This window comes from Botrytis sinoallii, assembly GCF_014898435.1.
Source record: "Botrytis sinoallii strain Bc 23 chromosome Unknown BSIN_007, whole genome shotgun sequence".
Classification (NCBI taxonomy): domain Eukaryota; kingdom Fungi; phylum Ascomycota; class Leotiomycetes; order Helotiales; family Sclerotiniaceae; genus Botrytis; species Botrytis sinoallii.
The window spans coordinates 1,511,925-1,539,779 of NW_024066034.1; the positions used below are offsets into that span (position 1 = coordinate 1,511,925).

The 27,855-nt window shown below is 40.8% G+C and overlaps 10 protein-coding genes across 10 annotated transcripts; 5 read left to right on the forward strand and 5 right to left on the reverse strand.

The window, feature by feature from the left end:
* Positions 1–3,992: 3,992 nt before the first annotated feature.
* On the reverse strand, positions 3,993–4,766 carry EAF02_004864 (uncharacterized protein; the record flags this gene model as incomplete). The annotated part of the gene is made up of 3 exons (XM_038900912.1): positions 3,993–4,440; positions 4,544–4,684; positions 4,753–4,766. The coding sequence occupies 3 exons, from the start codon at positions 4,764–4,766 to the stop codon at positions 3,993–3,995; spliced, it is 603 nt and encodes a 200-aa protein (XP_038759424.1).
* Positions 4,767–5,168: 402 nt separating this feature from the next.
* Positions 5,169–5,541, reverse strand: EAF02_004865 (uncharacterized protein; the record flags this gene model as incomplete). The annotated part of the gene is made up of 3 exons (XM_038900913.1): positions 5,169–5,223; positions 5,283–5,365; positions 5,431–5,541. The coding sequence occupies 3 exons, from the start codon at positions 5,539–5,541 to the stop codon at positions 5,169–5,171; spliced, it is 249 nt and encodes an 82-aa protein (XP_038759425.1).
* A 1,754-nt stretch (positions 5,542–7,295) lies between these two features.
* Positions 7,296–8,337, forward strand: EAF02_004866 (uncharacterized protein; the record flags this gene model as incomplete). The annotated part of the gene is made up of 2 exons (XM_038900914.1): positions 7,296–7,557; positions 7,607–8,337. 2 exons carry the CDS (start codon positions 7,296–7,298, stop codon positions 8,335–8,337), a joined length of 993 nt encoding a protein of 330 aa, XP_038759426.1.
* A 2,697-nt stretch (positions 8,338–11,034) lies between these two features.
* On the forward strand, positions 11,035–11,559 carry EAF02_004867 (uncharacterized protein; the record flags this gene model as incomplete). Its single annotated transcript, XM_038900915.1, has 1 exon — positions 11,035–11,559. The coding sequence occupies one exon, from the start codon at positions 11,035–11,037 to the stop codon at positions 11,557–11,559; it is 525 nt and encodes a 174-aa protein (XP_038759427.1).
* Positions 11,560–11,622: 63 nt separating this feature from the next.
* EAF02_004868 (uncharacterized protein) lies at positions 11,623–12,406 on the forward strand (the record flags this gene model as incomplete). The annotated part of the gene is made up of 2 exons (XM_038900916.1): positions 11,623–11,721; positions 11,774–12,406. The coding sequence occupies 2 exons, from the start codon at positions 11,623–11,625 to the stop codon at positions 12,404–12,406; spliced, it is 732 nt and encodes a 243-aa protein (XP_038759428.1).
* Positions 12,407–13,413: 1,007 nt separating this feature from the next.
* EAF02_004869 (uncharacterized protein) lies at positions 13,414–15,225 on the forward strand (the record flags this gene model as incomplete). Its single annotated transcript, XM_038900917.1, has 1 exon — positions 13,414–15,225. The coding sequence occupies one exon, from the start codon at positions 13,414–13,416 to the stop codon at positions 15,223–15,225; it is 1,812 nt and encodes a 603-aa protein (XP_038759429.1).
* Positions 15,226–18,938: 3,713 nt separating this feature from the next.
* On the reverse strand, positions 18,939–20,306 carry EAF02_004870 (uncharacterized protein; the record flags this gene model as incomplete). Its single annotated transcript, XM_038900918.1, has 1 exon — positions 18,939–20,306. One exon carries the CDS (start codon positions 20,304–20,306, stop codon positions 18,939–18,941), a length of 1,368 nt encoding a protein of 455 aa, XP_038759430.1.
* A 589-nt stretch (positions 20,307–20,895) lies between these two features.
* On the reverse strand, positions 20,896–21,947 carry EAF02_004871 (uncharacterized protein; the record flags this gene model as incomplete). Its single annotated transcript, XM_038900919.1, has 2 exons — positions 20,896–21,777; positions 21,900–21,947. 2 exons carry the CDS (start codon positions 21,945–21,947, stop codon positions 20,896–20,898), a joined length of 930 nt encoding a protein of 309 aa, XP_038759431.1.
* Positions 21,948–22,230: 283 nt separating this feature from the next.
* EAF02_004872 (uncharacterized protein) lies at positions 22,231–23,583 on the forward strand. The gene is made up of 3 exons (XM_038900920.1): positions 22,231–22,614; positions 22,882–23,106; positions 23,304–23,583. Exons 1-2 carry the CDS (start codon positions 22,295–22,297, stop codon positions 23,093–23,095), a joined length of 534 nt encoding a protein of 177 aa, XP_038759432.1. The 5' UTR covers positions 22,231–22,294; the 3' UTR covers positions 23,096–23,106; positions 23,304–23,583.
* A 784-nt stretch (positions 23,584–24,367) lies between these two features.
* Positions 24,368–25,357, reverse strand: EAF02_004873 (uncharacterized protein; the record flags this gene model as incomplete). Its single annotated transcript, XM_038900921.1, has 5 exons — positions 24,368–24,658; positions 24,713–24,904; positions 24,975–24,980; positions 25,037–25,115; positions 25,323–25,357. 5 exons carry the CDS (start codon positions 25,355–25,357, stop codon positions 24,368–24,370), a joined length of 603 nt encoding a protein of 200 aa, XP_038759433.1.
* Positions 25,358–27,855: the final 2,498 nt, after the last annotated feature.

The window sequence follows — 27,855 nt, forward strand, 5'->3', positions numbered from 1 at the left end:
AAACAAAAGTTAGGGTTTACCGAGCCCACAAACTGAATTTTCAAAATTTTGGTTGACCAATCAAATCGAAGTCACATGACTTTAAGATTCCTTGCCGGTGTTTAAGGTTTTAAGAACATTGAATTGTGAAAGTCATTTCTGACAAAGTGAAGAGAAATATGAGAAATATGAGATTCACTCCCACTTCATCTAATTGAAGAAAGCTCTTGAATCTTTTAATTCCGAGGTGTCGCTACCTCATCGATGTTCATTTACTATGTGTTAGGAGCGAATACGTGTATTTCTCTACGAGCTCCTTGAAAGTCTTTCGGCGCAGAACTTCAATTATCGACAAGCTCTTCTCATCTATTGTCCATTTACTATAATCATAGGTAGGTACCAGTCGTAAGTATCAATTGCAATCGGTTGAAAAAAGCTTTGCGTTCTACTTTGGAAGAGTAGCAGTCTGGCAAAATTGGTGTACTTATCTAGCAGTCTATACGCAGCTCTTCCCTGGAAAGACTTGTTCTTTTCGTGGATCTCAAATCGAACCTTTGGCTTATGATAAGTATTCATCAACCGATGCAGCATATTTGAATTATACAACCATCATAGAATTGCTCTACATCTTTCTCGGAACACGACATCAAAGTCTCATCATCACGATCAATACAACTACTACAAAGCTATCACGTCACTTCGAAATTGTACTCACGTCGAAGTCGAAAATCCATTGGAGAGATTTAAAGGGTGATTATCACTTCAGATGTTAAGATTTGATTACGAATTAGACAAGGCGTGTTGATTTGTGATTGATGTTCTTGCCTACGCGTTAGGTGACAATATCAGACAGGGCTTGTTGGTGCCAATGGGTCGTACAATCAGGAGTATCACAGTGCAGCAATGGGTGACGGTAACCTTGCAGCTGCATCAAAAACTCTTGTATTCCGAATTCTAAAGTATCGATATGGAGTTCATTTCCCTTGGCCGGAATCGGATTCGCTACGATACTGGTTTTCACTTGCTACCTTCCATCCCTTCGAGAAACAAAACATCGAGGTTCCCAAATCAACAGGAAATTTCTATAATCCCCTGTCCTGTCGGGATACGATCGAGCTCAATTTTGTTTCCCACAGTGTCGCTCGAGTGTGGCGATAGAACTGGATTATGCGACAAATCCCTGACGTAGATTTGATGGATTGGGATTCATGATATTGTTTGTCATTTTATGAATTTAGATATTTGAGGTATCCTTGTGCTTTGCTAGTCCAATTTCTTGCGATCTACAATGATTCGGATTCTCATAAACGACTTTCAAGTCGAAATCCATCATCGTCGGTGGCTCAATTGCAAATTCAGTATACTCGATTTCAATGTGTGCTTTGCCAGAACCATCTGTAACTCAAACCGTTGAATCGTTTCCCGAGCTTCTTCTTTCCTTCGCAGTATCCCCATAGTTCTTCAAGTCATACGTCAAAATGCCAAGGAGTGAGTTCTCTCCTCCCCTCGTTTATGAATAAATCATCACCCCCAAGCCTGTAGGTCTTCTGATAACAGTTTAAATGGCTTCTCATCAGATACAAGAGTTTCCAGAGCGCCACCAATGGAAGCTACAAATGCTTGCCATTCATTGAATTTATGAAAACGCGTGGGGCATACTGGGAATTTGGGTCGTGGGAAATTAGAAGATTGGATTTAGGCGGAAATCCTGGACGTGTTATGGAGGGGTTGCGCAATAACCAGCTATTGATTCTACTAATGTTAGTCATGAGTGCTGATAATGGTGAGTCTGCGCTGTTACTGGGATCTTTTGGAGTTGGGAACTCGCTGGGTGGTAATGTATTTGCAGCTTTGCATTCCTATAGTTGTTTGAAGGACTCTCTACTTGAAGCCAATAGCCAACATGAGAAAGAGTCGCTGACAGGGGATGCACGAAACAATGTAGTATGGAATAAGTAGTTTCAGTAGCGCGCAGTTGACTTCGTACGCCTGCCCCCAACTTCAAATCATCATCTCACGTTTCCAATCTGATACAAACCTCGCTTTCATGACAACATAAACATAATTGACGGATAGCAATAGCCTCGAACGACAGTAACAATCGCTACAAATGTGACAGCAGTAGGTCAAGTTTCGTCATCAATTTGCACTGATAATTTTGTGTACGTATATTGTACTACTTCCAACTCACAACCACAACAGACAGCAAAGCACAAATCCTATTTGCGAATGGGTAACAAACTAGGTAGATATTCTACAGCTTCCAAGTGGGTTGCGTCTGTTGTTTATATATCCCATCAAAAGCGTAGTGACTGTTCGCTCAGGCGATTCTGCATGGAGGGTATAGTAGTTAAGTGAATGCCTTCCGCAAAAAGTGGTTGCGACATCGCACTATACAAATCTTGGCTATCCTTAACCCTCTAGCTAATTCCTGCAAGAAAAAATTTGCTTTAAAAGGATCCAGAAGAACTGTCTACATCTCCATAATATTCCCTCGATTGGTGATAACACTGTACATATGCTTCGCGTTAGTGATGATCCCGTTGTTTGAAACCACCCAGGGGGTCCGAAGTCACTCTGCATGACAAATCGTTTAAGCAGCAAAAGCTTGCTGTATTTAAAATTTATCGATCCTTGAGTTCTACCACGATGAAAAGATTCGAAACGAAAATGAAAGAAATGGGAAATAGATAGTAAAAATGGCATTGTCAATCATAACAACAATATCATCGAACAACTTCCACCTCACCTAGATTGAATAAACCAATCCCCAATAAGGAACCCCCGAATCACAAAACATCAAACCACCTTCCATCGGCGACGCGAACCAGTACATTGCAAGTAAATTCAAACGAACCCAGAAATCACACCTTCAAGATCCCGCTCCAAGAATTTTCAAATGACCAAACCTACCCGTGCTCCTCCCACAATTCCCAGTTTCCCACATCCAACTCTCTCTTTTCGTCGATTTCCATGTCCCTTTCCCTATAGATACTTCATAAACATCTCTCCCGCTACGATCTATGGAAAAAAAGCTCATCACGTAGGGACTCGAAGGAAGATTAGAAAGGCCCAAGTCATCACGATAAATCGTCTATGCAGTATATTCTAATCCTCTCGCTTTAATTCGTCTTAAGAGATCAGAGCTGTACTTTACGGTTTCACCGGAAACCTTGCCCGATACATATTATTCAGTGAAACTCCAGATTCAAGAACCAAATCGACAGTGAAAACATAGACGATAGTCAAAAGACAACAACACCACACCCAGATAATATCAACAAAAACCACGGCTTCAAAATTTAAAATTCGAGAGAATTTGGCCCAACGCTCTGTGATGAATTATTATCCTCAATCGGCGATATCCTAACAGGATTTATGAGAACAAGAAGCGTGTGTTCCTTGTGTTTGAATCTTGTTGTCGTTTTCCCAATTTAAACATACCTATAATAACTACATCCCCTCCGTGAATATTCCCACGTGGAAGTCATACAAGATGAGATATACAGCTACAAGAGCATCCTTATAAGTGATGCGAGAGATCTTCTTCAGATTTCACATCTGAAAAGACCTCTCAGTGGCAATTCAATCACTCTTTAGATGAAGCATCCAGTTTGAACTACCAGATAGCTTGATGCCCCGCTTGAAACATTGATGATGTCATTGTGAAAATAGAGCATTCGTTTACAAAATTGTAGCTGCTGCGATGGTATGAAATGAGATGAATGGATGGAAACAACATGATGTAGGTAAGAAAGGGCGATACTCGAACAGCAGTGGATAGAAAATGTGACGAGATAAACGTTTATCATGATGCATCTTGGCAGCGGTATCAAACATCTCCAAGTTCCACAATTACCACATAAAGAGATAGACTTATATAGCAATGCAGAGGTATATTCTATTAGTCAAGTCGCCACCCTATTCAAGCTTTGTATGATATTTCGTAGAATCCGCAACTGGATCGAAAAAGTCGTTTTATATACCGAACAACTTACTCCACTACCACCGATTTAATCGGTACTTAATCTCCATAATCCATCTCCCAAATAATGTGCATCTTCCACTACTGGGCCCTTTCCCTTCTCCTTGACATCCTTCGTTCCCATACTCAAAAGTCCCACCGCGCAAGCCTCCTCCTTGCCTTCTGCACAGATAACCACTGGTTCACCAGTTTCCAATTCTCTTCCCCCATACCATCCTTCTCCCTCTCCAGTCTCTCCATATACGCCCTCTTCTTCTTTATTTCCATTAGGTAATCTGCCACCTGTAGATGTGAGACCTGGAGCCATTAGGGTAGCTCCCGAAAGAACGAATCGAATAGCGCCGCGATCGATACGCAGACTTGGGAAGCAGGTAGGGAATCGGTGAACGAGTTTGAGATGGGGTAGGAGAGCATCGGTCATGTGTTGAAAGAATAGAGGTGTAGGGCCAATTAAGTAGAGAGTTACTCTATCTGGACTATATTCCCCAATGTTAGTTTTAATTTTCTTGTTGAACGATCATGCGATGAGAGATATGCCGTAGTGAGTATAGAAGAGCAAGGAGAATGAGAGGAGCACACATTTTCATAGCATCCAGCTGCTCTTTCTTCGGTATAATCTCATCGATATGAGGGGCTAATAACGGATATGTGTTGACGAGTTGAGTTCTGATGGCGCGTTGAACAGAGGACTTAACCTTGCTTTTTGAGCCGGGAGATATACTGTGAAAACACTATAATCAGCATTTATAGATCATTGGATTCGCAAAAATAGGACCAATAAGTCTTACTCTTTCTTAAACATCTTGAATATGATTCTGATAGTATTGTGATGTTTGTGACGAGGGGAAGATTTGTTTAAGACGTGCATGTGGAGAACATGCCCCGCGATACGGCAGGCGATTGAGACCTAAAACGCACAGACTAAAGAGGAGGGATAAATTGGAGGCTGAGGAGGGGTCTACGAATTACAAGATACCTACCTAGTAGGTACGTAAGTTGATCAGACGATCACAACATGAGGTTATTCCGACATCAAGCACGCGAGTGAGGTAGGTATCGCATTCAAACGTGGTGTTGTATGTATAACATATTTACGCATTCTCATTAAAGTTCATTAAAATTCATCAAATCAATAACATCCATCCTTAAAGCTCGAGGCGCTCGAAAAGCTCCCCCGCAAATCATTAAGCCTGTCTCCATCTTTCTATTGGTGGTTGACATGGGAAACAGTTCCATCTTCATTCAGATGGATATTGAGTCTACATATGGAGTTAGTGATGAAGATTCTGGAGAGTAAGTACTGGTTGCGAGTGCTAACCTGTTCTCCTTGAAGTCCTTGGTAACCATCGAACCAGGCTCAATGATTCTATGCTCCTCGGGAAGATCTTGCTTTGCGAATGTCTATCGATGAGTGGAATGTTAGCAGACGACATGGTTATTGTTTGACTATAAAACGACCAACATACAGTCTCATCACTGGAGTCACCGATCTTCTTTCCAGCCAATTTACTCATCCACACTTGGGTCTTGTCCTCGCCACCGGCAGCACTGTTGGTAACTGGATCGACGAGAGGCATTTTGGAATGTGGTTTTGATGAAAAGTGTTTGATTGTTGATCTTGGTGATATTGGTAATATTACTTGAAAGTTTCTTCTTGTATGAGATTGAAAGTGTTTGATAAAGATCATGAATAGAACAGCGGAAGAAGAGGGTCTTTATGTTCCATGAACTTCCAACCAAGCCTTCTTGTTCTAACACATTCCCTAAACAAGGCTGCGGCGCTTCATCTCACCTGCTGAATTCAGATGGGGTACGTCATAGCCAAGTCATCATGTGATTCTATCTGCACGTGACGCAATGCTTTCAATCCAAGTTTTTAGTTTGCGAACTTTCGCGAACTTCCCCTTCATTTTGTTGGTTGTTCCTCAGCCAAATATCCAACCATCTAGGTATCCATCTTGATTCCTTTTCCTTTTCATTTCTTCATCCATTTTTTTTACCCAGGGGAGAATCCATTCTTATAGCAGATCCATTCCATTTTGATTTACACTTTTTACTTTGAATTAACTCTATCAATTTGCTTCACAAACTTTTTGGTTCCGCAAGGCCATACCCGAATGGTTATTGTGCAAAACAGTTCATTTCTCATTGCAATCTTAGGGACGTACCATAGCGGTTATATGTACTGCCACAGCAATGGCCCTATAGTTTGGCATCAATAGTCAGTTCGGTACATTTTGGTTGTGGACCCAATTAACGCTTCGACCCGACGGTGAGGATTAATTTACAACCATTATTACTTTACCCATCACCTAAAACGCATTGGAAGTCCTTAGTTGCTCCCAATCTTTCAATGTCCGACACGTCCGACTGGATCTATATGATGAATCTGATTTACTTCTACTCGCTGACTCGTCACCAAATGCGCAGTGAGTTGGGGACTGCGACCAGTGGAGCGACTTTGTATCCACTATACATACTAACTTTAACTTTTCACATCAATTACGCTATCCTCTACGCGTCCTCCCCAATCTCCATCCATTCTTTCGGTAAAAAACGAAGAATCTTTACATCCCGAAATATTACCCGTTGCAACGAGTAATAATAAGTATTAGCTCGGTTTGTTTGCTTTTATCACAAGTGCACCGTTATGTATCCGTTAAGCAGTTGTCCGGTAAAGTTGTACCATTGCATGTCTGTACAAGGGGGAAAAAGGGACAGCGCATTCTTGTCAGCAGCGAAATCCTTCCAATACCCCATGCCAGGCTCTTGTTGATGGGTTAATTGTTGCTACCGTAACACTTTGCGCAAACCATCCAGATACTGCTTTTGACGTTATTTCGGAGAGATGTTGAAGAACCTTAAACATTCATGGCCCCCCATGGGTAGCTCCGAATGCTTACTTACAAGGCTGACCCTTTAATCCCCCCCCCCCCATATTGACGTTTGATTTGTTCAACGTAAGTATAATCGACAAGAGAAATGGTGCTACGCCTCTCATATTACCCGTCCAGCCTTAAACAAGTTGAAGCTTCAAAACTACGCCTCGCTGCCTCGGAGCTTAAAATCAGTTCACGATAATTGTAGGGAAATTATTCACTGCCCAGCTTTGAAACCCCTTGACAAGCATTTTTTTCTTTGCACTTATCTAGTGCTTATATCCCCCACTATCTTTATATTCACTCATGTAGTTTACTCTGATCAAATTCTTATTCATCCCTTGATTCATTCATCTTTATTATTGTTACTCAATATCAGTTGAGAAAACTCCAGTATTTTCCTCACAACTACCCTGCAAAGTTCTTCTACCATCCTTTGACAAGATTCAAACATGCGTCCGATTCTACTTTCTCTATTGGCGTCTTCAACAGCTATCGTCTCCGCCTATCAATCTCTCATGTTAGATGGATGTATACAAGGAAATTTCCATGATCTTGTGATCAGAAACTCCTGTGGAGATGATTTATCAATTGTCAAATGTCTTGCAGAAGATGTTGATTTAGGACACCTGGATCAAATTGAACAATGTTTCATAGCTGGTGGATGCGATGCGATCGATTCTACTGTGTCAGCAGTATGGTTCTCATACGAATGTAATGATCGTCAAGGACCAGTTTAAGAAAGAGGATCTAAGAAAGAGAGCCACAGAGACAAGTTCAACTGCTGAAAGTACGACGGAATCCACTGCAACAACGGCTTCATCCTCGAGTTCGAGTTCTGCGAGTACAACCGCTGCCACAACCACAACCTCCGCATCTACGACCGCTTCGACTTCAGCCTCTTCTTCGAGCTCTGCGGCTTCATCCACGACTGCTACAACCGCAAGCGCCACTTCTTCCTCGACATCCGGTACAACTACTAGCGCGACAAGTAGTGGAACCGGGACTTCTTCAAGCACACTAGTCTGTTCGACAACCTCTTATTATTCCACGAGTGTGTGCTCCTATGGTACAGGTGCATCCACTGGTGTTACCCTCGGATGTGCTACTACCTCAGCTGCATCTTCAACTTGTGCAGCAGGAGTCCTTTGTACAACTGCAGCATCTGGAGAAGATGTCTGTATGGAAATTGACAACACACTCACGTCATCCGGCTTAGCAGTTACAATTTTTTTCGCAGTTTCAATTAGTGCTTTCGTTATTGGACTTATAGTAATCACTTGCAAAGATCGTCAAGCCGCCAACCAACTTAAAGCGGCTCGTTTGGCGCAACTGGATGCAGAAAGCAAAGAGGCAATGCAATCATATAACCAAAAGAGATCCAAGTCGGTTCGACAACCAGATGCTTTTGGACATTCTGAGGCTGATTTACCTTTGATTACGGAGCCCAGCCACGAGCAAGTTTATTCGAATGAAACTCATTATAACACTTAAATGGGAGCTTGAGTCCGACATATAAATGCTGAATAATGGGATTAGATGAGGGCGCATGGGAATGGAGTTTGAGGAGTTTGATATGAATCGGATTTAATGATCTGTATTTCTATTTGCTTCTGGCGTTGATACATATACTATACCCTTATTTTGATAATTTGACTTGTCTATTTTCATGAATACTTGCGTGATAATTGAGCTTTTTACATTTGATGTTCCTGATATTTCGAAATAACATTCCATGATAGATATTCCATGATACCAGCGAGCGACTCGGAATGCGGTGATAGAAATATTTTCCTCTAGGATTTGTTAAGAGAAACAATGTAGAAAGCCAAGAAATTTTATAACGTAACTAGCCATTACAAGTACATAAGTTATACGATATGCTCGATTCAACTTATTGATCTCGTCCCGCTACGACTATGTTTTACTCCAGTTACCAAATCCATATTCAAACAGCAGTCAATATATCAAATGCAGATAAAATAGTAACACTATATATATATGAATATCTCGATCTTATAATTCAAATGTAGTATATAATCCTAAGTGATTCGGATCGTAGGTGATAAGAGATTGCTTTTACTAATCACGCTAAGCGAAATGTCTTTGTTATTAAGAATAGGATGAAAGCAAACTAGAGATTAGACATTTCGATGTATTAAAGTGAAAAATTCGAATATAGGATAGAATAGGTGAGGTGCTGTTACCGAGACAGGTGAGGAGAGGCAAGCATGAAATTACTTGAAGTTTGTAGGTAAGCAGCTACACCTAAGGCAATTAGCTTCAGTTATCGGAGGCTGAGATTCCGAGATATTCAAGTGTAATATGAGCCAACTGGCGGAACAATGGTTGTACAACGACTGATCTGAGATTGTAATTCTTAAGATTTTTGGGATCATGATATTTTTTTCTAAAGTGACCAATGGAATCATTGTAGGCAATAGTATACTACGGTGAAACTGTAGCGCGTATTAGCATATTGATATTGCAGCTAGTACGTACAGAAAGGAGGTTATACCACTCTCGTACATATTCATGTATCTAAAGAATACTAGCAATATACTGAAATACTGGAATTCATTAGAATACCTTCATTCCTATCCAAATTGGGCAATAAAATTGCATTCCTTATTTCAAATTGAAATGAAATCCCTTATTTCCAGTCTAATTTATATAGGAATGAAGATGTTATATTGAATTCCAGTATTTCAGTATATTGCTTGTAGTATTAAATAACTAAATGATATTGAATACTTTCAGTGGTATTGAATTCTATACCACATACGTACGTATTTCGAAAAAATTCGATACGCACCACTAAACTAACCCGTATACGAAATACGGGAAATACTATTGCCTACACTGAATGGAATTGAGGGGTTTTCTTATTGAGCACTGAAAGTTAAACTGTGAAATTGGCTTGGAATATTGAACTTGTTTCATCAACTACTATGCTAGCATCCAAAAGACTTCTATGTTGAGATCGTATGGGTGTACTATTGTACATGGTGTTTTAAGGTGATTTTGAAGATTTTCTGTCTCCATCGTTATCTCAAGCTACGGTCCTGAAGTTGGGACACGATAGAGAATCAACAATTACATTGTCTCCTTGCATCCATTCGCGTCTCAGGTCTTTGCTGTCACCTAAGCGAATACTTGGTTCATGAACTTAGAGAGGTTTTAGGGAGGAATTTGAGATCATAATGCCTAGCTAATCGTAGAGTTAGTATCCCTCGCTAAATTCTCTCATTGGAAGATGAATGCTATCTTGAATTAATCATCGCTATCTACGTTTGTTTCAACCTTAGTGGTAGAAAGTCTAATCTTGTATTTCAGCTAGGGAATCTCTGTTTAGATAATTGTATAACTTTGTTTAAAACTTGAAATTTTAGATTATCTAAAGAATTCAAAAGCTGTCCCTTATTAAAGCTAATCATTTCTTCTGGCGAGTTTGTTAAATCTGTTCCTTCGTAATCATGAATCAATACTCTGAGTCTTAATAGAGCGAGACTGTTATTGAAATTTGAATAGAGGTTTATATAAGAGAGAAATTTAAGGAAAATTTACTAAAGTTCATATGATAACATGGACGGAGAACTAGGGCCCATTTAATTGTAATGTGTAATTTTTTAAAGAGTTGAGAAGAACCCTAAAGATCATGGACCGAATAAACTATGCGCAAGGGTGTTGTTTGATCACGTGACATACAATACTTCGCTCATTGACAGGTTGAAATATACGGATATGATTTTGATTGCCATGGCCATTATTACCGCCTCCTCTACGTACTGTCTTTACGTAATTTATTATCGTTCTATGGAATGATGAGCGTCTGGTTCTTAGTTTCATTTTGCTAGTCATCCTACAGCTAAATGCATTCAGTGCTGGGAATTTCTTGTCATTATTAATGCCGTTTTTGTTACAGCTGTTCGCTGTTGATATTTTTTAATGCCATTCCGATTTTAGGACACTCTTGGTAAGATCAGGCTTCCTTTGGGGGCGGCTGCCAACTACTTGTAATTCTCTGTTGCCTATACTAGTGTCAATGTACATGTAAATTTGGGTCGAGAGAAAAGGCCAACGGATCCAAAATAAGCTAGGAGCCAACACGGCCTCGTGAGAAAGCATTATAAAGACTACGGCTTGTCAGATTATCATAGAGTATTTCATGTTTAATCATTCAACCCAAAAATGCCTTGCAAACACGAATATTTTAAGGAGAGCGAAGTGCAGGAATTGCTCAAGGGCAAGAATAATCAGATATTAATTGCAAACCATCACAAGGCATCACACTTGGCAAGAGTCCTAGTCAAAAATGCATCTCGTGAGAGTTCTGAACTGACAAAGTCACAACTTGAGGCTCGATCTATGAGGTTCGATGATAACAGAGGATTATATAGTATCCATGTCTTCGCCGAAAAACTCGAAAGACAAAGATCAAAATCCGAGTTTTATTTGGATCTTGTCAGAAAATTTACAACCCATTATATCGCTATCTATGATAAGTTGTTCTTTTTCGGAAGCTTATTTGCTACTGGACGAGTTACCTATCGCGTGAGATGGATGGAAGAAAACAAAGATAAGAATTCCTTGGCTGTGACCACTGCTCATCTAGATCAAGAAGCTTCGGATTATAAGGTAACAGACTCCGTTATCGACTTGTATGTTGAAGCAGACCTGAATACACCACACAAGAAAAAGTCAGGAAATGGTTAGGAACACTCGCCCACGAGATGTTAACACGCTTTTATGTTCACTTTCGGCTGTCTAAATTGTCACATGCCACCGGAGCAACTTACTGACGGTGGCCATGGACATGCGTGGCAAGACGCAGCGTATGAAATTGAGGTTGCTTGTGAGCGACTTCTAACCAATAACGTCAATATGGGTCGATGGGTTTGCGGTACACTGTGATGTGCGCAATGGCAAGATGCCTATGCCCAAAGAAAGCCTGTTAAGAAAATGGGATATGATAGGACCGATTCCTTATATGCAGACGCCAGTGGTTCCGGAAACAGCGGGAAAGACAAATGATGCTGAGAAGAAAAGTTCTAAACCGTCTTCTGCGGAAAAACAGCTACCTCATCGTCCAACAGAGAAAACGGGTGGTGGTAACGATAAACGTGAAGGTGCTGGCAAGAGTGGTGAACGTGCACCTCCTCGCAAAGATGAAAAACGCGATCCTCCTCGCAAAGATGGTAGAGAGGAAAACGTATTACCTCCTAAGAGTGGTGAAAATGGGAGGGAGCGTGAGAAACCTGAGCCCTCTAAGAGAGGCGAACGTGCACCTCCTCCTCGCAAAGAGGAGAAACGCGATACTCCTCGCAAAGATGGTAGAGAGGAAAAACGTGCACCCTCTAGAAGTGGTGTACCTTCTAAAAGTGGTGAACGTGCAGATCCTCAAAAAGATGATAAAGGTGAAAGACGTGATCATACTCGCTCGCGACCGAACGAGGAAAAAGGGAGTTCAAGAAACACATCTAAGCAGGATCTGACTCCGGGTGCCGAAAAGAAATCCAGTCGCAAACCCGATACGCCTAAAAGAAGGACACCTCTTGTATGAAGTAGAAACATAGGTATTGTGGTATGACAACAGGAAAAATAGTACATATCTATAATCTCATTGAAACTAATGTCGCAGTAAACCCAAGATCCCAATAGCCCGCAGTGCAGTTACCAAGCAATAGCTTTCGATTATAAATGTCATTAGAATTTCGGAATATTTACAAAACCACTTATAGTCTCCTAGTCCAGAATATTCAATATTCTAAGTAAACACATCTCTTGACATTCCTAATAGCGATCTTCTTGCAGGTATTCCTCAACCTGGGGAAGTGAGAGTTGGGTTTTGGGAAATATGATTGTGACGCTATGGGGCCGACATAGTGAAAAAATGATATGCCTGGTACAGACTAAAAGGACACGAAATTGACACGAAATTGACAGAAATATGAAGTCTGAATTAGTATTCAGCTGGAACAGAATGATAGGTTTCGATAGTTGGTTGTTTCAAAATGCCAAGAAATGGCTTCATTAGGCAGGTACCAAACAATTGAGATCCTAGGTTGCTATTTGAACTCATGCATTTCTTTGATTATTGGATGACATTGAATCAAGAATCATAGTGCATACCAATCAATATGTTTATATAATGAATTCCAACCTGGTACGCGAGTTTTCCTTTAATCAGATGCATGCGATGCTACCATAATGCAATGTGAATTAAAGCCAAGTCGAACAAAATTTACCACCACATTAATTCTCATGCTTATATGACAGTTAATCAGGTGTATACAATCGTATATTATGCCAATCAAAATCGTATAACATGGCCTGACGTGTCTTTTCCACTCTTTGAGGAGCCAAGAGCAAGAATGTAGTTTATAGGTAGGCTGAGAATCTGGACACGGCTCAGCCGCAATTTGGTGGCATTGTGGCTTTTATTATCATTTTGTAGCCCCTTCTCTCACGATGAGGCTCTAATCGATTTTATAAGCACGCGGTACTTTAGTTGACCACTAGATCTCCAGTGTCTCTTCTCATCGGAATATTTCTCGTCAACCAGTGATCATGGATATACAAACTCCATTTCACAGCCATCCGGCTTCGTCTTCATTCCAACGTACTGAGGAGTCTCAAAATATCTCCCCTCATCCAAACCATGACAATGATAGCGAAGCGCAATACTTTCTAGATATCGCCAAACCACCGCGACCCGAAAAGGCATCTGCAGTAATCCATCAGAGGCATTCCCGTGACTCAAATGGAGCCTTTGAGTTGGGGAATCATAAGAGCCATAATTGGTGGAGACCAATTGCTTTGATGGTTATGTGGTTACTTCTGGGCTCCTCAGTAGGCCTTGGACATCACTTTGCGTATCAAAGTCTTGACCAACAGCCGCAAACCGTGTTCTCTCAATCTTGGGCACATAATCTTGGTTCCGCCGCAGCTTTTTTGGTAAAGACTTCCTTCACACTTACCATCTTATTAGCCCTGCAAGAAGTACTTTGGTTCAGTTTCCGCAGAAGAGATATCAAAATATCGTTACTAGACAAATTATTCACTCTTTCAAGCAACCCCTTCAGCTTTGTTCCTAGTGCATTTGCAAATGCACCGCTAGCCACTGCTCTAGCTGGTTTTGCTTGGTCCATCCCAATATCTGCCATACTATCTCCCGGTAGTTTAGTTGTAGGACCAATGGTTACTTTCAACAGTAGCATCTGTGTCGTGCCGACTTTCGCTGCATCTTCGCCTAATATAAGCTTCTATCAGATGATACCCCATGGTTCCGGTATTCAAGGACCTAATACCGGTATTCAAAAGTTAGCCAGCCAGATCTTTGCTCAAGGAGTTGTTCTAGATCTCAAATCGCCTTGTGGGACTAATTGTTCATTTCAACATTCTTTCTATGGCCCTGCTTTGCAATGTGTCAACACCTCCAACCCGTCATATTTGAATGAGCAAGTGGCTAGCTACCTTTACTATAACGCCACAGACTTGACAACTTTTAATGAGAAAGAAGATTCGCTTATCGAATTGTCAATTACGTACAGAAACAACACGAAAGCAGAAGTACAAAGCGATCTTAACTATGTATCAATCCTTTGCACCGCCTACAATGCAACATACGAACTTTCTGTAAACTATACAAATGGATCGCCAAAGTTCTCCCCAAGTCTCACCTATCACGAACAGCTCCAAAATCTAAATATGACAGAGTATGTTTCCCCAGGAAATTACCCATGGCATTCAAACTCTGCAACACTAGTTCGAGAAGTTTACGACAAGCATCTTAATGGTACATGGGCACAGTCACCCACGACACAGTATTCAACACCTGATACAAACATAGGAAATACAATACTTGTTGGAAATACTGTCAATGCCAACAGCGGAGCGATATCATCTCTCTGGTTCGTAAATAGAGACCTTCTTACTGGGATTCCAGAGCTCCTCACCAATCTAACCATTTCGACACTTGCATTTAGCCCCGAAAGCACAAGTACAAGCTGTTCATCTTCGAAAGAAACGCTGGTTTATTATTACAACCCAAATCTGCTTTTAATTCCTTATTCTATCGCTTTTTGCCTTGGTCTAATTTCATTTCTAGTAGGCGTTTTTGTGCTTATGCAAACTGGTATTCGTACCGGAGATATCTTTTCTCAGATACTTGTTACAACGAGGAATCCATTTTTGGACGAAATTGCAAGAGGTCATTCTTTAAGTAGTGCGGATGCGGATTTTATGAAGGATTATAAACTTAGACTGGGTAAATTAAAACGTCCTCGTGGAGAGAACGACGATGATAGTGATGGTGGTGATGGGAGAGAGGCTGAGCATGCGGCTTTCGGGCTTGCGGAACAGGTGGATAGTTTACGTTAGAATAGTTGGAATAATTTGGAAGACTTACAATTTTTACTTTATTTTCTTTGCAGCAGTATAAAACTAATAAGTGAATGTGCTTTGAAGAGCCTTATCCTTCAACTTGAACAGGTAGCACAAAAAACAGGACGAGTGCTTGATCAGGTAGATTAAAGTATTTCGGCCCAACGCCAATCGCTCGCAGCATGTAAGGGATCAGACACCGGTCATAATGCCCAAGAAAGCAAAGGGTTTGCTTATTGATTCTCAATTGATACACTGTCAATTCTTGCCCGAACATGTTTCCAAGCATTATCGCTCGAATTTATTGTTGCCCCTAAACCAAATATGCCGAAATTCCCAATTGTCATTTTGCCTCACCAAGGAATCACTGCAATTCTTCCTCAAAACTATAAGGACTTATTTCTTCATTGGCGCACTCTTACACTCTGATCGGCATATTATCACACTTTTCTTTGTTTCACAAACTCCGACTCTTTGGAGGTTATCAATTGCAAGCTTGCGAGCTGTGATAAGATGGTCTCATACGAAGTTTATTTATCAAATATTTATAGAGTATGAGTGAGAGTCTATGAATTCGACGACTTGAAAAGGATGGAAACCAAATTCAATCCGTTAAGTTTTGGCGTAATTTGCACCAGAGAGCCCTCAGCCTACTGAGCTAGTATATATTATATCACAATAGTGAGTGACAATCAAAAAGTCGAACTTTGAATAGAACGCCCAACATCTCTGAGTCATACACAAGGTCACTATGAGTGTGTGTCCATACATTTGGAGATAAAATACAGTCAAACAGTTATTTTCAAACCACGAATTGAAAAAGCCCGTAATTGTACTCCTAGACCGGGCCGACGGTCGCAATTTGCAAAGCATTCACTGTGTGAGCTTGGAGGCACTCGCCTGTGATAATTGCAATAAGGAAGAGATGTTATATAAGCTTCTTCATAATATGGGAAAGCAAGGCAAAAAACACGAAAAAAGAAAATTTGATGACGAGCAGGGAGCTGGGTTCAGCAAGGCGGCATTCTATAGATTACGAGGAGGATAGTCTTGTGAAATTGTGATTGTAGCGCAGAACGACAAAGGATAGACAAAATTGAAGCTTTACGTTGTCGATATTTCGAATTCTCGTTACTCATTAATGACTAGCGCTGTCAAACTGACTCCCATCCAAGAGCTTTTGTCATTTTTACCAAATTCAAACTTTCAAACTTCCACTATCGTATCGAATCACCTCTCTTGCATTATTATCGAAACAAGGACTCTTGCCGATTCATATTACCAAAGTCTCAATCGCAGCAAGAATATAGAAGATGTGGCCTGTAAGCGGTCATGTAAAGAGTACAAGAAAATTCGAGAGCAAAAGGGAAATGGCACAAAGTCTGCTAGAAATAATGTGAAAACGAGGAAAGTTTTTAGCGGGGCTTATGATTCACTTCGCATGACGCGAGCATTAGTACTAGAGTCCTCCAAGGAACTTATATAGGGAATTAAGTTATCTTTACATATACCTATTAGTTTGTTGATCTGTAAATGGCTAAAACTTAAAAAATCGTGGTAGTGATGAGAGGTAGAAAGACATAAAAATACAAACAGCGTTATCAAATCACGTTGATTGATTGATTGATTGATTGATTTAATTAACGTCCTTTTCTCAGTCCAAGACTATTTAAGACGGCTAGGCTTTAAGAACCTAACAATTGCTAGTGGATATCTATAGTAGATATATTCAATTTGGAGGAGTAAAAACGAATGCTGGGGTGTTATGTCCGATCTCTATTCGGAGTGCAAATAGAGATTAAATAGTCTTTATCCTCTGAAACACTTCCTTCCTTACTTTTCCCCTACCCCTAATCCAATTAAAGCATCCTAATATCCAATTTCTCTTTTTAAAATCCTAAATCCAATTTGCTATCCCTCCCTTTCTATAAAAGGCAAGAGTTATCCTCTCCTGAGTTGCCTCTAATATAACAAAGGGTCCTCTTGCTAATGAGGTAGCAGAAGAAGGCACTACTCTTTTCTGTCTTTATCTCTTTTAAACTAACCCCTTATATATCTTCATAAGCTTAATATCCTCCAGCTCTTATTAGATATGTATAATCGAAACTGTTGAAAATAGTGGGGCAGGGCCGAATCCTAAGCCCTATTGCCCACATACAAATCAATTCGGAAAATTCGAAAATTCGAAAATTAAAAGAAAAACGTTGTATTGTATCAATGCCTAGAGTATAGTATTAATTTGAAAGTGATAGTATTCTCTGTATTGTATCGTCGTAGTATTCGAGTGACTGAAAGCCAAAGGGTATAAAAAAGGGTTGTAATACGAGTAGAGTGGCAGTAAGCTCTATATTGAAAAGACTTTTCTAAAAGAAGAAACCTATTGCGTATCATATTTCTGTATTTGAAATAGTAATCGATAATAGATATTGAATCTAACCGGGGCTTCCATAACCTTTGTATCCATGTTTAAAGCTGGTATTCAATTCTTTATAGGTATTGCTGTTATAAAATCGTAATATAATCCTTTGCTATATCTCTGAACCTTTCTCCTTCTAATTCTTCCAATTCCATCTGCGATTCAATCTTAGCTCTGCAGACTCTCAAGAGAGAGCTAAAGGTTCGTAGGATGCACCGCGTACAGGTGTTGAGTCTTCGCATCCCATCAAATCACGTTGTAGAAGCTTGGAAGACAGCGAATATCGCTTGTGTATAAGATGGCCACAAGTGCTTCCACTGTTCAGTGGACTCACCAGCAATCTTCAAGACGCGCAAAGGATTGTTACACTGGCGGATAGAGGGTGAGTTTGAAATACCGGTGGCGAAGCCGGAAAACGTGAGTTCCACCTGTCATGAGTTTGTCTTGGATGTTTTTTTGAGGACTTTTACTATTGTCAAGTTAAAGTCTCACTTCTCGGTGGATATGGGGTTGGGATTGTAACAAGTAGCTGCCGTCTCGCCATATCCTTTGTCATAAAAAGTAAAACAACGCCATCATTTCAAGCTCGACGATACATAATTCAAGTATTCAAATTTCAGACGAGATACTTGTATCTTTAACTTGGAATGTAACTCTAGGAATATAGGTGATGGAAAACATCTTTAATACACTACTTGAAGATTAATCTTCAATCTTTATGGGGAAAGAATCGCACCGGATTTTGAGTGCACTACACCAAAAGAAATTCTGAGCAAGGCACTGTGTCTCTACCTAAGCGTGAAGAGATCATAACCCAGAGAAGAGGTCAATTGAGAACAGTGAAGTATCACCGTATGAAAGTATACAGAAAGTGTGCCAAAGTAATTGATCCATGTTTCTCAAGGGATACAATTTTATCACAGTGGATTTGCTCCCAAGGCTTTACATATCAATCTAAGAGTATGGGAATGCACTCAACTATAAATGCTTTGACTGTAGGTTTCCACCAGAGTATGTAGTAAAATCTTTATTGGGAACACTAATAGCGTGTAGGAAGGCATTGCCAGGCAATAATCCTTTGAACTTTCTGGATGACATTCAAGTAATAATGGCAAATGAATATCAATTCATGCCTCATGCCATCCCAAGGTTTAAACAGAGCCCCCCCCTCTGTTCTAATTTGATTAATTCACATCTGATTACTAGGGTCTGCCACAAATTCTTTGTGCGATAACAGATGTCACACCGAGGAAACTTGTGCTAGTTTTACATGATATTAGACTCCCTTTTCGCCTTATTTTTTAGACCCAGATATAGGTTTCGATCTGGTAGAATGGTCTAGATAATCGGCAGAGGTGAGAACATCAAAAGTTCCTTCGACAAAAGAGGCATCTAGCGGCGAACCTGGTGATAAAAGGCGATCTAGGTCTAGATCCGAATCTGGGTTTGGGATGTACGTCCCGGAAAGGTTTGATGCGTGCTGATTCGAGATGTCTTGGTCCGATATATCTGAATCATCGCTCTCATTAAAAGAGTGTCTCGAATATGACTCCACAATTCCATCCTGCTCACTTATACCATAAATTTCCTTTATCTGCCTTATTTTCTCCTTTTTCGTCTCTGTCAGTACCGTATTTGCAAATGCTTCCTTAATGGTATCCTTGTCTATACAACCTGTCTCAACCAAACTCCACGGCACCCACGCACACGCAGCCCTCGCTAGTTTCTTACTCGGTTGTCCCCCAGACTTTCGCATCCGATCCCCCACCACAATCGTTCCTACGCCCTTCCGAGAAAGGCGTTTCACCAAATCCCAAAAACCAGTATCATCCGATATCAGTATCAACCAATCGTACACAGTTGCCCTCCGCATCTTACTTGAATATGCTATGATTGCTTTGTCCGCAGCCTGCGAACTCGATTGAACGAGATTCACCTCGACTCCCGCACGCCGAAGCTCAGTATCAAGTCTATACCGATCAGCAGGCCTGGTAATTCCCACAGCCGCCTCATGATACTTAGTGTTCTTCTCCGTAGATAATTCTCTCGCCACAAACTGAGCCCTTTTTTTACCCTTCAGCTGCGCTGCTGCAGTTAATTTCTTTCCTCTTTCCTTTTCATGGATCTTAAAATGTTTCACCAATTCCACTTGGGTTTTCCTTTTGTTGCCACAAATACCACATACGTAAGGTTCATCAGGTTTGATCTTATACTTTTTGTGCAATTTATGCTCCAGCATGTAATACTCTTCGAGTTCTTTGCGTGATTCTATGACCGAAGAAGGGACAAAAGACATTCCACTTCGGTTGGCGAAGGCGGCGATACTGATGACATTGCCGAAGCGGGAGGCAAATGAACGAAGATTTTGCGCTGCGTCGTACGGATTGATTGAATCGAACGGTGGTATGTTGTCCAGGTCCCATAGGACGATTACTTTTTGTTGGGGAGATTGAGAGAGTTCTGTTTGTTTTTGAACATCGCTCAATGCGAGTAAAGCCGTGTTCGGCTCCTCAGGTATAATGGAAGATGCTGAACGAGTGGACTGAAAGTGCCGTGCAGATATGATTAGATTTTGAAAGCGGGGGTATAAAAAAGTTAGAAATGGCTTATGGGGGAGAAAGCTCGAGGCAAAAAGATGTCTTGACTTGATGGGGAACTTCATAGTCTATTTCGTGTACCCGTTGGAACTTTGTTTAGAGTAGTTTACTTCCTGATTGTGTGAAATGAAGAAGCTTGTGACATGCAGTCTCGGGGGACTGTATTTCTACAAAACACCTCACCTACGATGGCAGTGTTAGGTCTGAATCAATCATGTGAAATCCAAGAATCCAAGAGATGAGGAATCAGTGCTTTGAGTGATCTGTGCGCGCGGGATCACGTGACAGGTAATATCAGTGAAGGTCAGCCAGCTGACCACTCGACTGTTGATACATTGTGTGTTGATCGAAGGATTTGATAGTGTTAAGAGAGGTCTGATTTATTGAACAGACTCAAGACAGACAGACATACTTAGAAATGTAGTCAGACACCGGTGTCGACCAAACTCGGAAGATATGATGGCATGATAGAAATAGAATACAGGTCTAAATTTTCTATTGGGCTTGCTGGCCAGGAATCATATATCAATCATTGGTCTCTTTCGTCCATAATTTATGCCGCAACAAACTTTGATTTCAGGCAGCCGAGAATCATATGAGCATATGACTTGAGATCCCGATGGGTGCCTGTCTTCCATTCCTTCCCGACTTACATTACATGTGAGCTTGCGAAGACAACCCCTTCAAGTACCCCAGAACTCTGTTTACCAACTCTGGTACAGCTTCAGGACTCTTAGTCAGGTTATGTGAAGCGCCAGGGATAACAGCTGAGTTCTCCTCGTCGACTTTTCCATCTCCTTTCTTCACAAAACAAATCCATCGTTTTACCAGTGCCTCTTTGTCGACATACTTCGGAACATATTCATCGTTCCCAGAAAACAAGATTAACAACGGACTTTTAGCGGGCAAGCTTCCAAAAGTCTTCTTTAATTGCTCGTCTGTGAGATCAGAGCTAAAGTAGTCATCATCTCCATCATGATTTGGACTTGCTAGCGAGAGCCATCTCCTCGCACACACAGGTGACCCAAAGAATCCTTCTGTGGCTTTAGAGGGTAAGATTTCCTCGCCATCTCCAGCTTCAACCATCTTCTGTGCCAAAGCTATGCCATTCTTCAAGACATCTGCATCGAGTTCTTGTCCTAAAGCTTCACGATCGCTGGCTGGGGCTTGGATGATTCCTCCATCAATAGGAGCATTTTCTTCATGTCCGGGCCCTGTTAGGTATTCCATGACATCTTGACAACCGGTAGAGTGACCCATCAAGATGATCTTGCCTGATTTGATTGTTCTAAAATAGGAAACACATTTAGATAATTCTTGGGCATCTTTTTTGAGGGAGGAGACACCCCATCCGATGTATGCAGAACTTAGAAGAACCTGAGCAAGACACCAATCTCCTGGTAATACATCTGCGATTGATGATGGGTATGGCACAGTGAGTAAACCATCGGATAGACCACCAATAAAGATGATGATGTTTGGTGGTGCTGTGTTCGAAGCTTTGGGTGTGTGTTCGAAAGCAGTCAGTTTAGGTGTCTATGTACCATTAGTAAAAGCATTATTGTGTGGAAGTCTAGTTTTGAAATAAGCTAGCAATAAACCTTAGAAGGAAACTAGCGATTTGTTTATGGATTAGAATGAATCGTTTGGGCACATACAAATAAATGCGTGACACCTTGCCTCTGCGCTGGGACTGTGAGAGCCATTCTGATATATGTATACTCTCAAATTACCTTGCTTTTTAGGTATCAAGAAGAATCAAAAACAGTAAAAACAATGGTTATAAGATTGTAAAGAGTTACTATGCCGTGTTCAAGAAAATATACCTGTTAGCTGCCCACCGGCCAGCTCAAGCTGGATAGTTGATACCCATTGCACACTGTTGCGCTGCTGCCAACCCTAATATCACGTGTAGCTTATACAGGGGTATGACCTTACTTGGACGAAATTTATTTCTAGCTTCAAAACCTCTTTCCCCCATTCAATCAACAACAACAAGCTTCTTTACCTCAATTAACCACCCCCCCATTCTAAAACAACTACAATATTCAAAATGTCACCTCATATTCCAACACCATCACCTCTCTTCCGCCTCCTCACTCCTCTCCTCCAATCCTTCAGATCTACCTTCCCCTCAGCAACCCCAACAACACCCCTCAGAACCTTCACCAGCACCCCATCTATGCACAAAAAGAACCCTAATAGCAAAACCGATCCACGGGTAACGCTCATCCGCTACCATCTTCAACATCCCAAGACACCTCGCCCACTGCGATTCTCACGCATGCGTGCGCTGAGGCATTGGACTATTCATCGTGCATGGATGATATTAAGGCGAAAGCAGAGGATCGAGGAGGAGGGTGAATTATACAGGTTTGTTCCCCCACTTCCACCTCGCTTTGATTCTTTTTGAGAATCCACCGCATTTCAATTCCTCTTTTTCAAATTCGAAAATTTATTCAATATGATGAAATATTCCGGATGTTAAACACATTATACTCCGAGAGCGCAAAACCCATGTGGAGATTTCCGTTGCCTTCCTTCTGATTGTCTATTCCCCTTTCAAGCCTTTAAAGGCCTGTCTTCAACCAACATAACTTTTCCCTCTCCTCTCCAAGAAACTAACATCCACTCCCTCAGACTTCACCAATCAATGCACAACGCAATGGAAGACCTTCGTCTTCTCGACGGTTCCGGCCAGAAAGAAGCAGGTAGATTATATCGCGTCGCTCTCGAGAAGAAAGGAATTTTCGGAAAAGACGGAGTCCCGATTGAGTACGCGAGAGCACAAACCGACACACCAGCGAAAGAACCATGGAATCATGGATGGACTACAGACAAAATTATAATATGATGATTGCAAAGGTAAGACTACGAGCACCCTTATTTTATTTGTTCATTTTTGTTTTGGTGGAGAGTAATATGATGATATACCTTATTCACAGACCTGTTCTGTAATCTTCTATGTGGACAAAAAAAGTACCAACTGCTGTCTGATTTCTCTTTCTTCTATCGTTGTTTTTCGGAAATGAGAGTGAAGCAATTGACTAATCATTCAGTAGGGCGATGTACCGCGGTACATGAGAGAATTTTGAAAGATGAATATTATGAAGTAAACATATATTACTTGTATATCTATGATGGTCAACCTTAGTGACATGGGATGAAACATGATTCGGAATAATGACCCCGAACATTCCCCAGACACTCCGTCCCAAGGGACTGGAGCTGTGGAAGTAGATTAGACGATGCAGAATTAGGCAGAATATGGCAGAATAAACGCTGCGAAAGACGGAACAAGATGCCGTCTATAAATTCTGAAAGAAGTTACGGAAAGAAGGTCAATTCAAATAGTAATCGGGCCATACCCCACGGGTCCGCATCAGACGGTACTCGATATGTAATTCTATGTACAATGTCGATGTCTTTTCATCTCCATCTCTCCATTTCTCAAATATGCATCGAGTCCCCATTCAATCAATATCCATGTAAAATCCGTCCATAACCATAACCCCTTAACTGTGACCATTAAAACCCAACGCTAATCTGCAATACAAGCAAGTGCACCAACGCATCACCGTCCACATCACTGTAGGATTATCTCTTCTGCTTTTCCTTCCAATCCGAATTTCAAGTTAACCTCCCTCTTTCCCCTTTCCAAGCCTCTCCCCATGGCTTCCAGGGATATGTAAAATGAAATCCCAATTAATAAAGGGTAAATAGTGAACTCAAACAGGTACAAAGCTAACGGAAACCAGGCTGGAAATCCTCAAGCTACTTTCGACGAAAGGCGGAACTGCAAGTCAGACCATATTTTTCCGATCAGTCGTTACTAAATAGCCCTATCCAGCCTTACCACCCCGAACATTTTATCATCAGCTTGGTTTGTCCTTCCTGACAAATATACAATCGCCCGTTAGTTTTTCAGTTCCGTTGAAATGTCCAGGTATCGTAGATACAATTGCCTGTGATATTGCTACGGAGTAGGTAACTTCGGACTCGTTCGTGCATTAGTGATGGTTGTGTAGATGATTCCGGTTTCGATGCGTTCCAGACACATCCTCTTTCGATTTTTTTCGTCTTGGTTCAACATACCCTCCCCACTCCAAACTCCATTCATCTTCTCTTATAGTATAACACAACATCCATTACTTTCTCCTTTTTCGAACGTCAAAAGTGCGGCTCTGGTGGCTGCTTCGAAGACATCATCCACTCCGTCGCCGGTCAACGATGAGCACTCCAAGTATTTCCTTGCGCCGATGGCCTTTGCAATATCATCTGCTTCCTTCGTTCCCACAAATTCAAGAGACTTCTTTCGCATTTCCTCTCTGGCCACAGGATCCTCTCGTAAGTCTTTCTTCAACCCAACAAGTATTATCGGGACCCCTGGACACCGCTCGTTTGCTTCTTCGACCCACTAGCCAAGACATTAGTACTTCGTATCAATTATCTCTAGAAGTTGCAATCCTACTTTATGTTTGACGTTATCTAAAGAATCTGGAGTGTCGATTGAAAATCCTATTAAAATGACGTGGGCTTTTGAATATGCCAGAGGGCGCAATCTCTCGTAGTCTTCTTGTCCAGCTGTATCCCATAATGCCAATTGTACAGATTTTCCATCAACTCTGCAGTCCGTCACATAATTTTCGAAAACTGTTGGTACCTAAAATTGGATAAGATGTCAGCACGATTGACAGAGGCAAATGCGCAAGATTGCTACCAAAACAACGTACATAATGCTAGAAATAACGTTAGTAATCATTCAACAAATCATCAATCTCTGAGGATGACTTACTGTCGGAAAATAACCAAGTGTGAATACACTAAGTAATGACGTTTTCCCGCAAGCACCATCTCCAATTATGACCAATTTCCTGCACGAATGTTAATATCCAGTCTTTCAATGGCCTGCTACTTCGTCACAACAAACGCTATCGAGACGACGCTAAAAACCACTAAGAGAGGTTCTTTGCTTTGGTGATCCCAAGAGATAACGAGGCTGAGTAGGAAAACGAGTCGCCCAATGCTCACTGCAACTGAAAGCGCAATTTTTCGCGAAATTAAGGGAAAATCCAACGTACCTTCGCATAACATTCTGTGCCGGCTGTTGAGCCATTGTCGCTGGATCGGATGGGATTGTAGGTATCGGATTGTTGTTGTCTTTCGAGAGAAAAGGATGTCGCGCAAATTAATTGAAGAGAAGACCATGCAATTATGAGGGGAAGAAACAATCGCGAAAGGGGGTCGAAGGCAATTTCGTGAGGATTTTCGTGTGGATTCGAAGAAATATTATCGATACGAGGGATTGTCAGGAAATCGAAATTCTCAGAGCATTCAATTTGGAGAAGGCCGGATATAAGTGGTTTTGCCGTGGGATGAGTGGACCAATTGTTTGAAATGAGCTAAAGACAATGGGAATCGACCCAGGTCGTGAATGAAGCCTTAACAATTGTATCGTAAAGAATTGAAGAAACACAATGAGTCTGAGAAGAAGGGAGGTGAACCGATACAGAAGAAGAATTGAAGTTATACGAGGTCTTGCGTTGGTATCTCCTTTTTAATTGTTGCAGGTAAAGTTTAAAGAGGAACTGGGCTCTGGGGTGGAGATTTCCGAAGCGTGAGAAGGCTGAGTCGTCGAACCGTGCACCTTTTTTTTAGAGCTCTGAATTAGGTTTAGGAGAATCTGTAAAGATCTACACGAGGATCGAGGTCGCGGTTTATCAATATGTATTATGTATGTATGCGTGTGGGATGGGAAGTTTGAGATCATGAAAGTGTCGTCGAGGAAGGATGAAGAGGAGAAGAAAAAGCGTCCAATCTTTGGCATGTTATCAAGCGAAATCCAGATAAACGGCTGAACGGGTGATGGAGCTGAAGAGTAGTTGGGCGAGAGGCGGGTTGAAGAGAGAAAAAAGCAATTCACAAACCTTCTAAGAATCCATGCATGTGAATGATACCCCCAGGTATGATGATGATTAACCTTAATGCAGATGAATTAGTGGATTCCGAAGTACTCTCTCTCTCTCTCTCTTTCTCTATCTCTATCTCTGTATGGTATGATTTAGATGGAGATTGAAGAGGCACAGCAAGGAGTGAGATAAGGAGAGATGAGAGATGAGAGACGAGATAAGTATGAAAAGAATTATGCTATCTAAATACCTGATCTTGGTGACAACTAAAGCAGAAGATGCAGATGAAGATAAAGACGCAGGTCAAATTGAAGGGAAATGTAGAAGGAACTTTGAGTACTTGCAAGTACCTTTGTGATACTTACTTTTCATGAACTGTTTTATATACCTGGTATACATATGCAATGTAGACAATGAATGATCGAGGTTCCAATCCGTTCTAGAACTTTGGAGTACATTAAGCACTTGGAGTACTTATTAAGTAGGCCATTGTAATGCTATGTAATCAATCAATCAATCAATCCACTTAACGGATATGGAGATGTACGTAGGTATTACTGGAAGAGAACTAGAAAGCTTTTAGCTAACTTGTACTGTGCGTCCCTCTCTTCGAGCGCAGCGAGCTAATGGGGGTTTGGGGGCTTGCTCCCATGAGAATTAACTCGGATATATCTCCATACAATACAATAGATCTTTGAGTACTATAAGCTATGTGTAAGAATTTGGGAGGCATATAGATTCACAATTAGCCTAATGGTTATATCATCTACTCCATCGAGTAAAGCGAGGCCCCCTTTTTATAGCAAGATTGTGTAGATACCAGATAGGTACCTACTACCCAGACAGTCAGTCAATCAGTTCAGTCAATCAGTTCAACAATAATTCCAATAATGCTCATTTTATCCGGCACGAAAGCGATAGAACCTTCATAAGAATGGCCGGTCCGCTGGCTCGTTCTTTCGGAGGCTCCGGGGGCCACCGTGGAGACAGCACAGCTTAATAATTATCTGATCATTCCAAAAACCGACTAGAAGTAATTGGGAAAAGCAAACGTCCCGCCCTGTCCGGAGTATATTTCGATAGGGATCAGATTAGAATTCGACTGAAAACCAGCCTGGCTATACCTACTCGTAAAAGAGAGCCAATTATTGCTCCGACTACAATGGGAATAAAAGTGGTTTCAAGCAACGCAATGTGTCTTAATGACCCTCTTTCCAATATATTGTTGAATGGGTGCTTGGTTGGAGTGATGAGAACAAGGATCGGGATGACATTTACCTTACAGAGTACCCAGTGACGTTATCCCCTAGACTGTCAACTCATGGCGCCACTACTTAATTGATCAATCAAAACATCAGGATCTTTAGAATTCTTATCATTTTAATTCGTTTTTTATAATAATTACTCAACACTTATTACTTTAATGAAAATAAATAGTATACTTTTTTAACTTTTTATATAATCTCTTATATATATTTTTTCTTTTTAATAAATATTGAATTTTTAATTTGAAATATATTTTTATGTATAAATTATATAGATTTTATTAATTTTATTAATTTTTTTTCAAAGGTGAAATGTAATAATATTTATAAAATCATTTAATAATTATTGTATAATAAGGAAATTATAGAGATATATTTAATATATTTATTTTCATTTTTTTAATAAATCCTAATATTTAAATATAATATAAAGATCTTTA